Consider the following 12175-nt stretch of genomic DNA (forward strand, 5'->3'; position numbering starts at 1 on the left):
CAATGCTTCGTAATATTGTCTACTTTAAAGGTCGGTGGAGTCATTTAAGGAGGACCAGGAATGGTGGATGGGCGAACAGCAATCAGTAAGAGTGACAAAATGTGTCTTGTGTCCGCTATACTTAGAACACTGACTGCTGAATGAGCATACGGATGATTGCAACAACTCTCAATATTCTAAAGGCGACCAACCACAACTGAAAATATGGAAAATGTGCAACAAGCTGGCTGACAAACAGATGAATGACAAACACAAAAACAACTGAGTGACGATCATCTTTAAGAAATGTGCAAATCGAATCCTATTATTTGGAAAAGTTTGTACTGTCAAGAAAATAAGGATGTTTCAATAAGATCCTGAGATGGAATACCAAGAGGGCAAGAGTGAGACAGTTGAAGTGAAAGACCTTGCCAACTATGAATCTTCCTGGCTGATTAAAACTATGTCCCAAAATAGGCTTCAAAACGGGAAAGCAGATGCCAGACTGAGATTAATTGGAAGAATCCTAAGGAAATGCAATCTGAAAACAAAGGAAGTAGGTTAAAGTACGCTTTTTTGCCCACTGCTTGAATACTGCTCAACAGTGTAGGATCTGTACCAGATAGGGTTCATAGAAGAGATAGAGAAGATCCAATGGAGAGCAGCACCCTTTGTTACAGGATCATTTAGTAATCGTGAAAGCGTTACGGAGATGATAGATAAACTCCAGTGGAAGACTCTGCAGGAGAGACGCTCAGTAGCTCGGTATGGGCTTTTGTTAAAGTTTCGAGAACATACCTTCACCGAAGAGTCAAGGAGTATATTGCTCCCTCCTACGTATATCTCGCGAAGAGACCATGAGGATAAAATCAGAGAGATCAGAGCCCACACAGAAGCATACCGACAATCCTTCTTTCCACAAACAATACAAGACTGGAATAGAAGGGAGAACCGATAGAGGTACTCAGGGTACCCTCCGCCACACACCGTCAGGTGGCTTGCGGAGTATGGATGTAGATGTAGGTAGATGTAGATATTCTCTACCCCTGGCCACCCGTGCCTAATCCATGCACACAATTTCTGATCCTCTTTTTTGTGCATAATCTACAAACTGTTTTATGACTATCCTTTCCGTGCCTAATGCATGTACTCATTTCCTTACACCCCAAGTGTCCTCACACCAGTCAATGCCCTCAAAGTACAATTAGTTTACATCCTTAGTGCATGGGCACCCAACTATGCCCTCCAGGGATATTTTTACATCCCTAGTCGTCCTGCACTCTTCCATGCCCCCCAGGCACAGCCAGTTTACATACTAAGTGCTTCCACATTCATCTATGCCCTCCAGGCGCAATCATTTTATTTCCCTAGTGTTCCCATACCTCTCTTGCACTCCCATCCGCCCTCCACGTGCACTTTGCTCATATCCTTCCCATAGTGTTCTTGTACCTGTATTAGGCATCTGCAAGCAGTCTATCTCTTACACAGGTGTTCTCAGAGATTTCTGCAACAGGTGGAAGGTTCTAAAATTGTTGTTTTTGATACAAGAAAACTTGAGCAACTCCTGTTGATTATTAATGAAAATAACCAGCAAGATTCCCATTGATTCCTAAAAGTGAAGAAATAGAAAATAAACTTTAAAAATGATCATTGAACTTTAACACTGTTTGCTTACAAACGATTACATCTGATCATATTGGCAAATGTATTGCATTATTTTCATCCATTCTGTTTTTTAAAGCATAGTTAAAATTTAATAACTTGTGTTTTTAAAGCTACATTTTTACATTTTTAGGGTAAAGTGTAACACAGGCCAGCATCCAAAGAAATAAATGTGGGAAACCTCCTGAAACAATTTTATTTCTTTGGCTACTGGCCTAGAATTGAACCTAGGTGACAGTTTAGTGTGCTTGCTGTGTTCCATCTCCAGGATTTGATAACATCCAGTTTCTAGAAGTGGAGGTTTTCTCCACATTAATTTTTCACACCTTTTTTCCTCACTTCCAGGACAGAAAATGTGTTTTCTATTTTCAGTTAATGCATTTTTCCCATACATGAAGTGCTGATGTACACACCAATGGTATAACAAGACTGCGCTCTTCAGAGTCTACTATAAGCATTCTCTGATAGTAAAATTGAATGTTGTTTCAGGAAGCCATGGCCAGTCTTCTTCAACTACATAAAAATCATAAACTACCATTATCATTAAGTTGTTCAGCATTAGGAGGTGGGTGTGCTCTTGTGCATACTGGCGACCAATGTTGGGCAGGTGTTCTCCAGCCATATTAATTTGTGCTGGAAACAGATGTCAGAATTTGCACGTGATAGTGTGTTTTATTTATTCATCCATAGATCATTTGGTACAACAGTATCAGACAAGCCAGAAACGTACAGACATAATATATACATATAAAGTATTAACAAAATAGGATTGACACAATTAATAAAATTTTCCAGGCTATTGTGTCGTCGCTGAATGACTTTCATATTTAAACCAAATGTTTCATTCCCATTCATTCACATCCTTGCTCACTACTGACTCCAGCAAAATTCAGTTTACACATGCTTCCACAGAGTGGCTTGATATCACATGTTTCGATTACGAGAGCATGGTAGGCGATTGGCAACTGCCATCTTCCGCTGTTGCTATCACCCCGTGGTGAAAGACTGGTACACATCACCTTCAGCACTAGAATCCTAATGTCATTCAGTTTCAAGCCTTCCTCCTTCCTACTGAAATTCCTGTGGTGTTTATGATCTCTATGGCCTCTCCGTACAGCTTTTAATGTTACCTGCTTGTGGCTGCCAGTACTTGAGTCCTATCAAAATGAATGTGATTGTCTATTGGCCACAGAACATGTTCGGCAACAGCTGATCTGTCAGTCTCCCTCTTCTGCAACTGCCCTTATGCTCCTCTCGTCATTTCTTGACCATTCTTTTGTTGTACCCACATACAGCTTCCTACAACTACATAGAATCCTGTAAATTCCCCGACAAATAACCATTCTTGAGCAATGCATTGGTAAGATGTTTCAATTGTGCATCAGCAGCTCTGTTTTGCAGATGTTCCTTGCTCTATCTGGCAAAATTTTTATGATGTTTCACTTATGTTGTGGATGGTGGTTCAAATCCCGGTGCAGTTAACAGTCAGTATGTGTGGGATTTTGGTAAGCCATGTGGTCTAAGTTAACATTATCTTTCTTGAAAATGAGCACATCAAGAAAAAGTTAATCTTTCATCCGCCTCCACCTCCATGGTAAACTTAATTTTTGAATTAATCGCACTGAGATGTTTGTGAAAACAACTTAGTTTTTCTCTGCCAAGCCTCCACAAAACAAATGTATCATCCATGTACTGGAACCTTATTCAGTTTCTTGTTGGCGGTTTCCAGTGTGTGCTCCTCGAGTTTTTCCATAAAGAAAATTGCTGTAGCTGGGCTTACAGGACTCTCCATGGCCACACCATCTATCTGTTCACAGAACTCATTGTTCCATTTGAAGTACGTGGCTCTGAGGCAATATTCAAAGAGTTCTGCAATACCAAGAGGAAAAAATTAGATTCAGCTGTTGCAATACTTCATCATAGTAAACAGTGGTGCCACATCAAAACTAACTAATATCTCCTCCGGCTGGCCCACTATGCCGTTTAATTTACTGACAAAGTTAGCCAATTTCTTGATAAATGAATCCAATCGGCCCACATACAGTAGTAATAATGTTGTCAAGAACTTTTTAACTGAATATATGGGCAAACCAATATCACTCACTCTAGTTCTTAAAGGAAGATGTTCTTTGTGCACCTTTGGCGACCCATAATCTCTTGGTGGTAGCGAGGCTGAGTGAAACACACTTTTTTGAACAATCTGTTTGATAGAGGACATTTTTATCAACCATGTAACAGTTCTACGAATTTTGCCTGTGGGGTGTGACTCAGTTTCCTATAATTGCAGAACTAATACATCGTTAATTAACTTTCCATAACTGGGATTCATAGTCATTTAAATTTTTTGAAAGACATCATGGTTATGCCAGTGACTGTTAAACTTCTTATTTCCACTATTGCAATTTCACCCTCATTCAGGTGTTTATATGGTATTCAAAACAGCTGCTGGACACCTCTGATGCCATTTTCTCAGGCTAGAATGGCTCCTTACCCTGTATTTTGCGATGGTGTCATCATCACTTTTTGGTGGAAAGGAAGGTGGCACAACAATCGCAGATGACTTCGCCATCTCTCAGACCTTAAAACGCGTATAACTTCCCAAAAGTTGGAACTCTGTAATTGCCCAGTTATATTAAGGGAATACAATGACTGAGATTGCTTATCACAGTTTCTTTTTGAAAGTCAACACTGTGGTTCTGTAATTCTACTACATAAAAAATTTCACACAGTGATTTGTATTTTTGAGTCTTTTTTGCCTTTACAAATGTCTGCTTGTGTCTGTGTATGTGCGGATGGATGTGTGAGTGTGTGTGTGCGCGCGCGCGAGTGTACACCTGTCCTTTTTTCCGCTCCCGGGATTGGAATGACTCCTTACCCTCTCCCTTAAAACCCACATCCTTTCGTCTTTCCCTCTCCTCCCCTCTTTCCTGAAGAAGCAACCGTCGGTTGCAAAAGCTAGAAATTCTGTGTGTGTGTTTGTTTGTTTTATTTATTGTGCATGTCTACTGGCGCTTTCCCGCTTGGTAAGTCTTGGAATCTTTGTTTTTAATATATTTTTCCCATGTGGAAGTTTCTTTCTATTTTGTTAAATAATTTAGTTAGATGTGAATGTGTTGAGGTGAACTACTTTAGCCAGAAACTTGCTATTTTATCTTTTCCAGGGGCTTTCCAATTGTGAGTAGAATTAATTGCTTTGGTGACTTCATGTTGCAAAATTATCACTTCAGGCATTTGTGGTATCACCTTGTATGTGTCTGTTTCTGCTTCTATTCACCGTGCAATCCGACAACAAAGGAAGTAGGTTACAGTACGCTTGTTCGCCCAATGCTTGAATACTGCTCAGCAGTGTGGGATCCGCACCAGGTAGGGTTGATAGAAGAGATAGAGAAGATCCAACGGAGAGCAGCGCGCTTCGTTACAGGATCATTTAGTAATTGCGAAAGCGTTACGGAGATGATAGATAAACTCCAGTGGAAGACTCTGCAGGAGAGACGCTCAGTAGCTCGGTACGGGCTTTTGTTAAAGTTTCGAAAACATACCTTCACCGAAGAGTCAAGCAGTATATTGCTCCCTCCTACGTATATCTCGCGAAGAGACCATGAGGATAAAATCAGAGAGATTAGAGCCCACACAGAAGCATACCGGCAATCCTTCTTTCCACGTACAATACGAGACTGGAATAGAAGGGAGAACCGATAGAGGTACTCAGGGTACCCTCCGCCACACACCGTCAGGTGGCTTGCGGAGTACGGATGTAGATGTAGATGTAGATGTAGATGCATGCCTGTTATGTTGTACCAGGTTTGACCATATGTTGCTCCAGAAGCGTTCAATGTCTGTTATGTTTGGTGGATTGTCTATTTTAATGTGTGTGTTATCTATTGTCTGGTAAAATTTCTTTTGGTTTGTGTTGAATGTTTGGTTTTGTTTCCTTCTATTTTCACTTTTTTTGTATTTTCTAAGTCGTTTGGCCAATGCTTGTAATTTCTGCTTCTTTTCATCTAATTGGTCTATCGCTCCTTTTTGTGAGATTTTACCTAACCTTTTTCTTTTTTTTCTGACATTTGATGTCTTATAAATTGTGTTAGCTGTCCAATGTCCAATGTCTTTTCTCAGTTTTTCTATTCTGATCTGTAGCCAGTGTTGCCATGCCGGTTTTGCGGGTTTCTTCTGTGTGTTGGTTGGTTCCGATCTCTGATCTGATCTCTGCCTAGTGTGTATATTTAGTGTAGTGAGTGTTCCTATATATACACTCGTGGAAATTGAAATAAGAACACCGTGAATTCATTGTCCCAGGAAGGGGAAACTTTATTGACACATTCCTGGGGTCAGATACATCACATGATCACACTGACAGAACCACAGGCACATAGACACAGGCAACAGAGCATGCACAATGTCGGCACTAGTACAGTGTATATCCACCTTTCGCAGCAATGCAGGCTGCTATTCTCCCATGGAGACGATCGTAGAGATGCTGGATGTAGTCCTGTGGAACGGCTTGCCATGCCATTTCCACCTGGCGCCTCAGTTGGACCAGCGTTCGTGCTGGACGTGCAGACCGCGTGAGACGACGCTTCATCCAGTCCCAAATATGCTCAATGGGGGACAGATCCGGAGATCTTGCTGGCCAGGGTAGTTGACTTACACCTTCTAGAGCACGTTGGGTGGCACGGGATACATGCGGACGTGCATTGTCCTGTTGGAACAGCAAGTTCCCTTGCCGGTCTAGGAATGGTAGAACGATGGGTTCGATGACGGTTTGGATGTACCGTGCACTATTCAGTGTCCCCTCGACGATCACCAGAGGTGTACGGCCAGTGTAGGAGATGGCTCCCCATACCATGATGCCGGGTGTTGGCCCTGTGTGCCTCGGTCGTATGCAGTCCTGATTGTGGCGCTCACCTGCACGGCGCCAAACACGCATACGACCATCATTGGCACCAAGGCAGAAGCGACTCTCATCGCTGAAGACGACACGTCTCCATTCGTCCCTCCATTCACGCCTCTCGCGACACCACTGGAGGCTGGCTGCACGATGTTGGGGCGTGAGCGGAAGACGGCCTAACGGTGTGCGGGACCGTAGCCCAGCTTCATGGAGACGGTTGCGAATGGTCCTCGTCGATACCCCAGGTGCAACAGTGTCCCTAATTTGCTGGGAAGTGGCGGTGCGGTCCCCTACGGCACTGCGTAGGATCCTACGGTCTTGGCGTACATCCGTGCGTCGCTGCGGTCCGGTCCCAGGTCGACGGGCACGTGCACGTTCCGCCGACCACTGGCGACAACATCGATGTACTGTGGAGACCTCACGCCCCACGTGTTGAGCAATTCGGCCGTACGTCCACCCGGCCTCCCGCATGCCCACTATACGCCCTCGCTCAAAGTCCGTCAACTGCACATACGGTTCACGTCCACGCTGTCGCGGCATGCTACCAGTGTTAAAGACTGCGATGGAGCTCCGTATGCCACGGCAAACTGGCTGACACTGACGGCGGCGGTGCACAAATGCTGCGCAGCTAGCGCCATTCGACGGCCAACACCGCGGTTCCTGGTGTGTACGCTGTGCCGTGCGTGTGATCATTGCTTGTACAGCCCTCTCGCAGTGACCGGAGCAAGTATGGTGGGTCTAACACACCGGTGTCAATGTGTTCTTTTTTCCATTTCCAGGAGTGTATATATTGTTATTATTATTATTATTATTATTATTATTATTACTATTATTTATTACTGAACACATTTGTCTTGGCTTGGTTTTGTGCATCTTCTGTTTGAGTTGTTCATTGGGCTATTGGGTGGCAGGGGGGTGCAGCAGCCGATGTTCCGGCATCAGAGCAAGTGCAGAGAGACCTCATCACCACCTGCAGCTATGAAAACTACAGCCGACACAACACAGTAAGCTACTGCCAGTAACAATTGAACCCACACACAGTGATGGCAGCTATGAGAGCTATGACCGACACAACACAGTGAGCTGCTGCTGGTAGTAGTTCAACCCACACACAGCAAATAAAAGCTATAATTGACAACACTAGTACACAGTGGATTCAAACAAAATTTAATTAACAGAGTGAAGTATTGTGGTTTTGTGGTCATAGACCTATAGACATTTGTGTATGGTCGGTACACTGCCTACAGGGCAGGTTAAGAATGACATGCTGGTCTAAGCTCTTTATTCTTATGATGAACCGAATACATTAACATTATATGCAATGAAGGAAGTACAACTTGTATTGAAAGAGATAAAAGAAAAAAAATAGGAAATAGGAACATCAGTACTATTCGATACAGGAGTCCTAGTGTTGCTAAGAAGTCAAAAGCAAAGTTTAAAAAGTGATACACTACCACATAAGAGGGACCATTTGTTATCAAAAGCACACATCATCCTCAGGCAGCTGTGCTCACCAATAAAAGTTCACAGGAGGAAAGGGGGTATATGCTATTCAGGATAAAAAGTTTCTCATACCTGAGTAATTCAAAGTTAAGGTTTATTTACAAACTTCAAAATTTGTGGAATGAGAATGTCAACTGAAACTTCCAAAGACATACTGGGTGCTTGGAGGGATAATATTTAGGACTTTTGGTAGCTGTAAGATGTAAGATTAATGTATATATGGCGTTTTTGTAGAGTATGAGACAGGCAGTAACATACATTCAGGCTTAGTGGGAGAGTATTGCACTCATTTTCTAACAATGTTGAGTATGTACCCTGGCTAAGCAGGAAGTAAGAATGACATCACAAGATGTATTTGGGTATTCAGGGTAAATCTTAACATGCAATTTCAGGATGATCAAGGAACTAATCCATTCTGCTACTCTTAAAAGGGTTCAGCAACGACGGACATGTTTTATGTTTTGTGTGTAGGAAATGTAAAGAAATGACAGCTCTAAGAGAGAAACTGTCAGTGTTCTGGGGACCAGTGTACCGGTTAGTACTTGCGTAAGGAACTAGGAAGTTTTCCTTATGACAAGGAACTCTGTTTTCACAGATAATCACTTGGATAGCCGATGCTATCAGGTTGGCTACCATGGTTATTAGCAATAAGATGAAAAGGAACAAAGATTCTTCTCGTCTCTCTCCTATGTAAATCATGGTCTGAGTTAACCATTTCTTTTCCTAAAATGATGTTCAGAATTTATGTCCCCCTTCTGGACTAAAATGTGTGTACATTGTTTGTACTCTTGTATGATAACTTTTCTAGGCGAACATTGGCTTGAGTATCTACATCAGGGAGGGTTTATATTTTTCTATTGGGTAACTATAGTAAGTATAGTTCAAGCAAGTTTTGTAGGGCAAAGTATCCACAGATGACTTCGGGTCTCTTTAGTAAATATCAGACATACTTATATAGTATTACTGCTCTGTATGTGTAAAAGGAAAAGTAAAAATGAACAGTGAGTTCACTCATGCTTGTTAATCAGGGTGACCTATGTCTATGGATTGTTAGCATGTAATGCCCTCACAAATTCTTCAAGTTTCTCACAATCAAGATATCAGCTACGAAAACAAATAGGTGTCAGGTCTAGCAAGACACTGGAAGTTTAAATAAATTATTTGCTCTTCAAACAACTCCTTATTGATTAAAACAGTCTTGCCAGTGAGTGACTGCATTTTAAAATGTAGAAGGATGTGACCTTCACGCACTCATTCTCATCACTGCATACTAGGTTCAGCATATGCGAGGGAAGACTACTATGTTTGGAGATGTGATTCAAGATACAATGGCACTCAGGGCCTGGGTTTGTAATAGCTGACTGGGGTATCCATTTAACAACGATATTATCATTTTATACAACAAACTTAATTGACTCTGTCAGCAAAAAGTTGCACATTAATGACAGTTATGGGGGAAAAAAGAGAACAGTTTTATGCATGAAAAAAACAAAAACGTATTTTATGTCAGAAATTTTGAGCCTACAGAAACAAAGTCACTGTGCTCAAATTTCTGCTCCCTCAGTGTCAAGTGTGAATAAGTGAACATACTGAGTTATAGGGCTGTTTTTGTAGTGACTAATATTTTGGTGCCCATGGCTCCTTCTTCTGGCAGAAGAGTTGAAGGAGAAGGAAGCAGGATGAAGGAAAAGGACTGGGAAGGTTTAGAAAGAGTATAGTTCAGGAAAATCACCCAGAATCCTGTGTCAGGCAAGACTTACAAGATGGGATGAATCTTCCCTTCTCATCCCATCTGTCACCTGACCCGGGGTTGTGGGTGATGTTTCTGAACTGTACCCCTTTTCCTAAACCTCTTCAGTCCTTTTCCTTCACCCCTCTTTTTTCCCCTTAAAATCTTCCGCCAGAAGAAGGAGCCACTGCCTCTGAAAGCTTGTAAATGTTACACCTTTTTGTGTGTTCACCTGCGCCACTTTGAGAGTTGATATTTTTTAACAATGCATTTGCATTATATTGGCAATAATTGATTGTTTTCATTGTTACACGTTTTTTTAAAACATGAAGGTATTATTGCAGCACTGTTTTTTCCTGATTTAAAAGCATTGCAGTCCATGATCAAGAAAGGCTTATAAGAAATTTCAGGTATGTATTTGCTGAAGAAATCAGGTGGTGAGTCTGAAAATAAAGTTCTAACAGAAGAAGGAAATTCATTTTTTGATTCTAAAATTCACTTTTCAATTTCTAATCAGAAGATTCCAGTGATGAAGCTATGTAGGAACCACAGTGAAATTATTGCTCAAAATCTAGCACAGATTTGATGAATTCTCAATTTTTTGCTGAAGAAATTGTGATCTGAAGATCTCTGATCATTAACCTCAACAAGGATGATTTTTCAGTGGATACAACATTCCACTACTCCCTTTTAACATCTGGAAAATGTTTTTTCATATGCCAGAATGGTAAATCTTCAGAAGTCAATAAAATTGTCTGGTGAAATGTCTGAAAGGAGAATTGTTCTGAAAGCTAGTCTAATAGCAAGAAAAAATATATCTGTGTTACAAACGAAAAAGAATTGTATTTGAAAAGTATTTTATTTGTATACCCTTTTATTCACAAATGACAGATAAACCTTTTTATTTGTGTAAATGAGTAATTCTTCAAATAAATATTTTTATTTGTTGTTCACAAATAATGAGAAATAATTTTTATCTGTATAATTACTCATCATTCAAATAATTTTTTTTCCAATTCTGATTTCTATGTGCATTCACACTGTCAAGTTAAGTGGAATGTTCAATATAAATTATATTTAAACTAGAGTTCAAATAAAACAACATTACTGAAAAATGTTACCTGGCTGCTTCAATACCAAGAGTTGTATACACTTCATAAATATTATTAGAAGTAGTACGTGTTCCCTTCACCCCATGTGTTGCCATCACTTCTCGTAGGTTATCACCTTCCACTAAGAGTTTGTATCTTGTTTGACCACCAGAATCATCATTGTGGATCACTGCTCTGCTCACTGATGGAAGACCCTACAAAATGGAAATGAAATAAACTTCAGGTAAGTTTTCAGTAATTTTTCTATACTGCACAATACAAACATTTCCACTGTCTCTAAGCTTGGTAACAAACACTGAACATTTACAGTGTAGGCAGCGATTTTTCTCCAGTTTTCTATACAGAGATAAAGACACACATCTGATTTACAGTTTCGAAGTGGTATGAGTGGTGAAAGGTATAATTTATATTAGATTTTAACAACTTCCTCTTTCTCGGAAATGTTTTCATTTCTCTTGATGGTCTTCTATACTTCAGGCATCGTCAGTTATTTTGTTGCCCAAATAATAAAACTTATCTACTACTTTTACCATCCTATTTCTTAATCTACACTGCATAAAAGAATTAACGAAACACTCTTCTGAAACCTTGTTATTTTCCCCACTGTGAAGAAGAATTTAGAAACAGGGCTTACGGGTGCTTAAGTCCTCCATCACTGAGGCTACAAAAGTATAGCCCCCTGCGAACTCACCCTCTGGTTCAGGGATGCTTCGTACTAGAAGGTGTACACACAGAAGAAAGAAAATTCAGAGCTCAGAAGTACATGTGAGGTGTAAAGTAGTTTAATGATATTACATTGAAACCAAATTCCACCATAATTCTGCTCAAAGACACTGTGGATGTGTCATATGTTGGGAAGGACATCACACCACCCACATGTCACCCGTCTATCACCCCTTCCTTAGACGCTTCTGCGGTGAAGATCAGAAGTGCGATGCCCGGCATTGAAATCACCAGGTTTTCTTATGATTGGTTCAGGAAAACATTTCATACAACTGCTGCTCAGAATTGACACTAAAATACAGGAGGTGTCACAAAAGGTATCAATGAAACCACCCCTTTCCTTGAAGCATCCATTTACACATATTCTTGACAACCTTTGACACTGTTGGCACCTCCACATATAAGCCAACCCTTGTCTGAGGACATTGTGGGTCTGTTACCCCTCTGTATTACATTTGGAGCGTGATGCCACTGTAATTTCTGCACTGTTATACAGTGTGGAACCACTAGGGATCGTTCAAAAACACTCGATGAAATTTGAACATGATCCAAAACAGCAAGGGTATTTACACTTTTTTT

The 12175-nt window shown here is 40.9% G+C and overlaps 1 protein-coding gene across 1 annotated transcript in view; it reads right to left on the reverse strand.

The window, feature by feature from the left end:
* Positions 1 to 12175, reverse strand: part of LOC126356695 (DNA-directed RNA polymerase III subunit RPC1) — a 182078-nt gene that overhangs the window by 9477 nt on the left and 160426 nt on the right. Inside the window, exon 23 of the mRNA XM_050007391.1 lies at positions 10883 to 11067. Within this exon, the coding sequence (XP_049863348.1) occupies positions 10883 to 11067 (185 nt within the window). The remainder of the gene's footprint in view (positions 1 to 10882; positions 11068 to 12175) is intronic.

This window comes from Schistocerca gregaria, chromosome 1, assembly GCF_023897955.1.
Source record: "Schistocerca gregaria isolate iqSchGreg1 chromosome 1, iqSchGreg1.2, whole genome shotgun sequence".
In the NCBI taxonomy this organism is placed as follows: domain Eukaryota; kingdom Metazoa; phylum Arthropoda; class Insecta; order Orthoptera; family Acrididae; genus Schistocerca; species Schistocerca gregaria.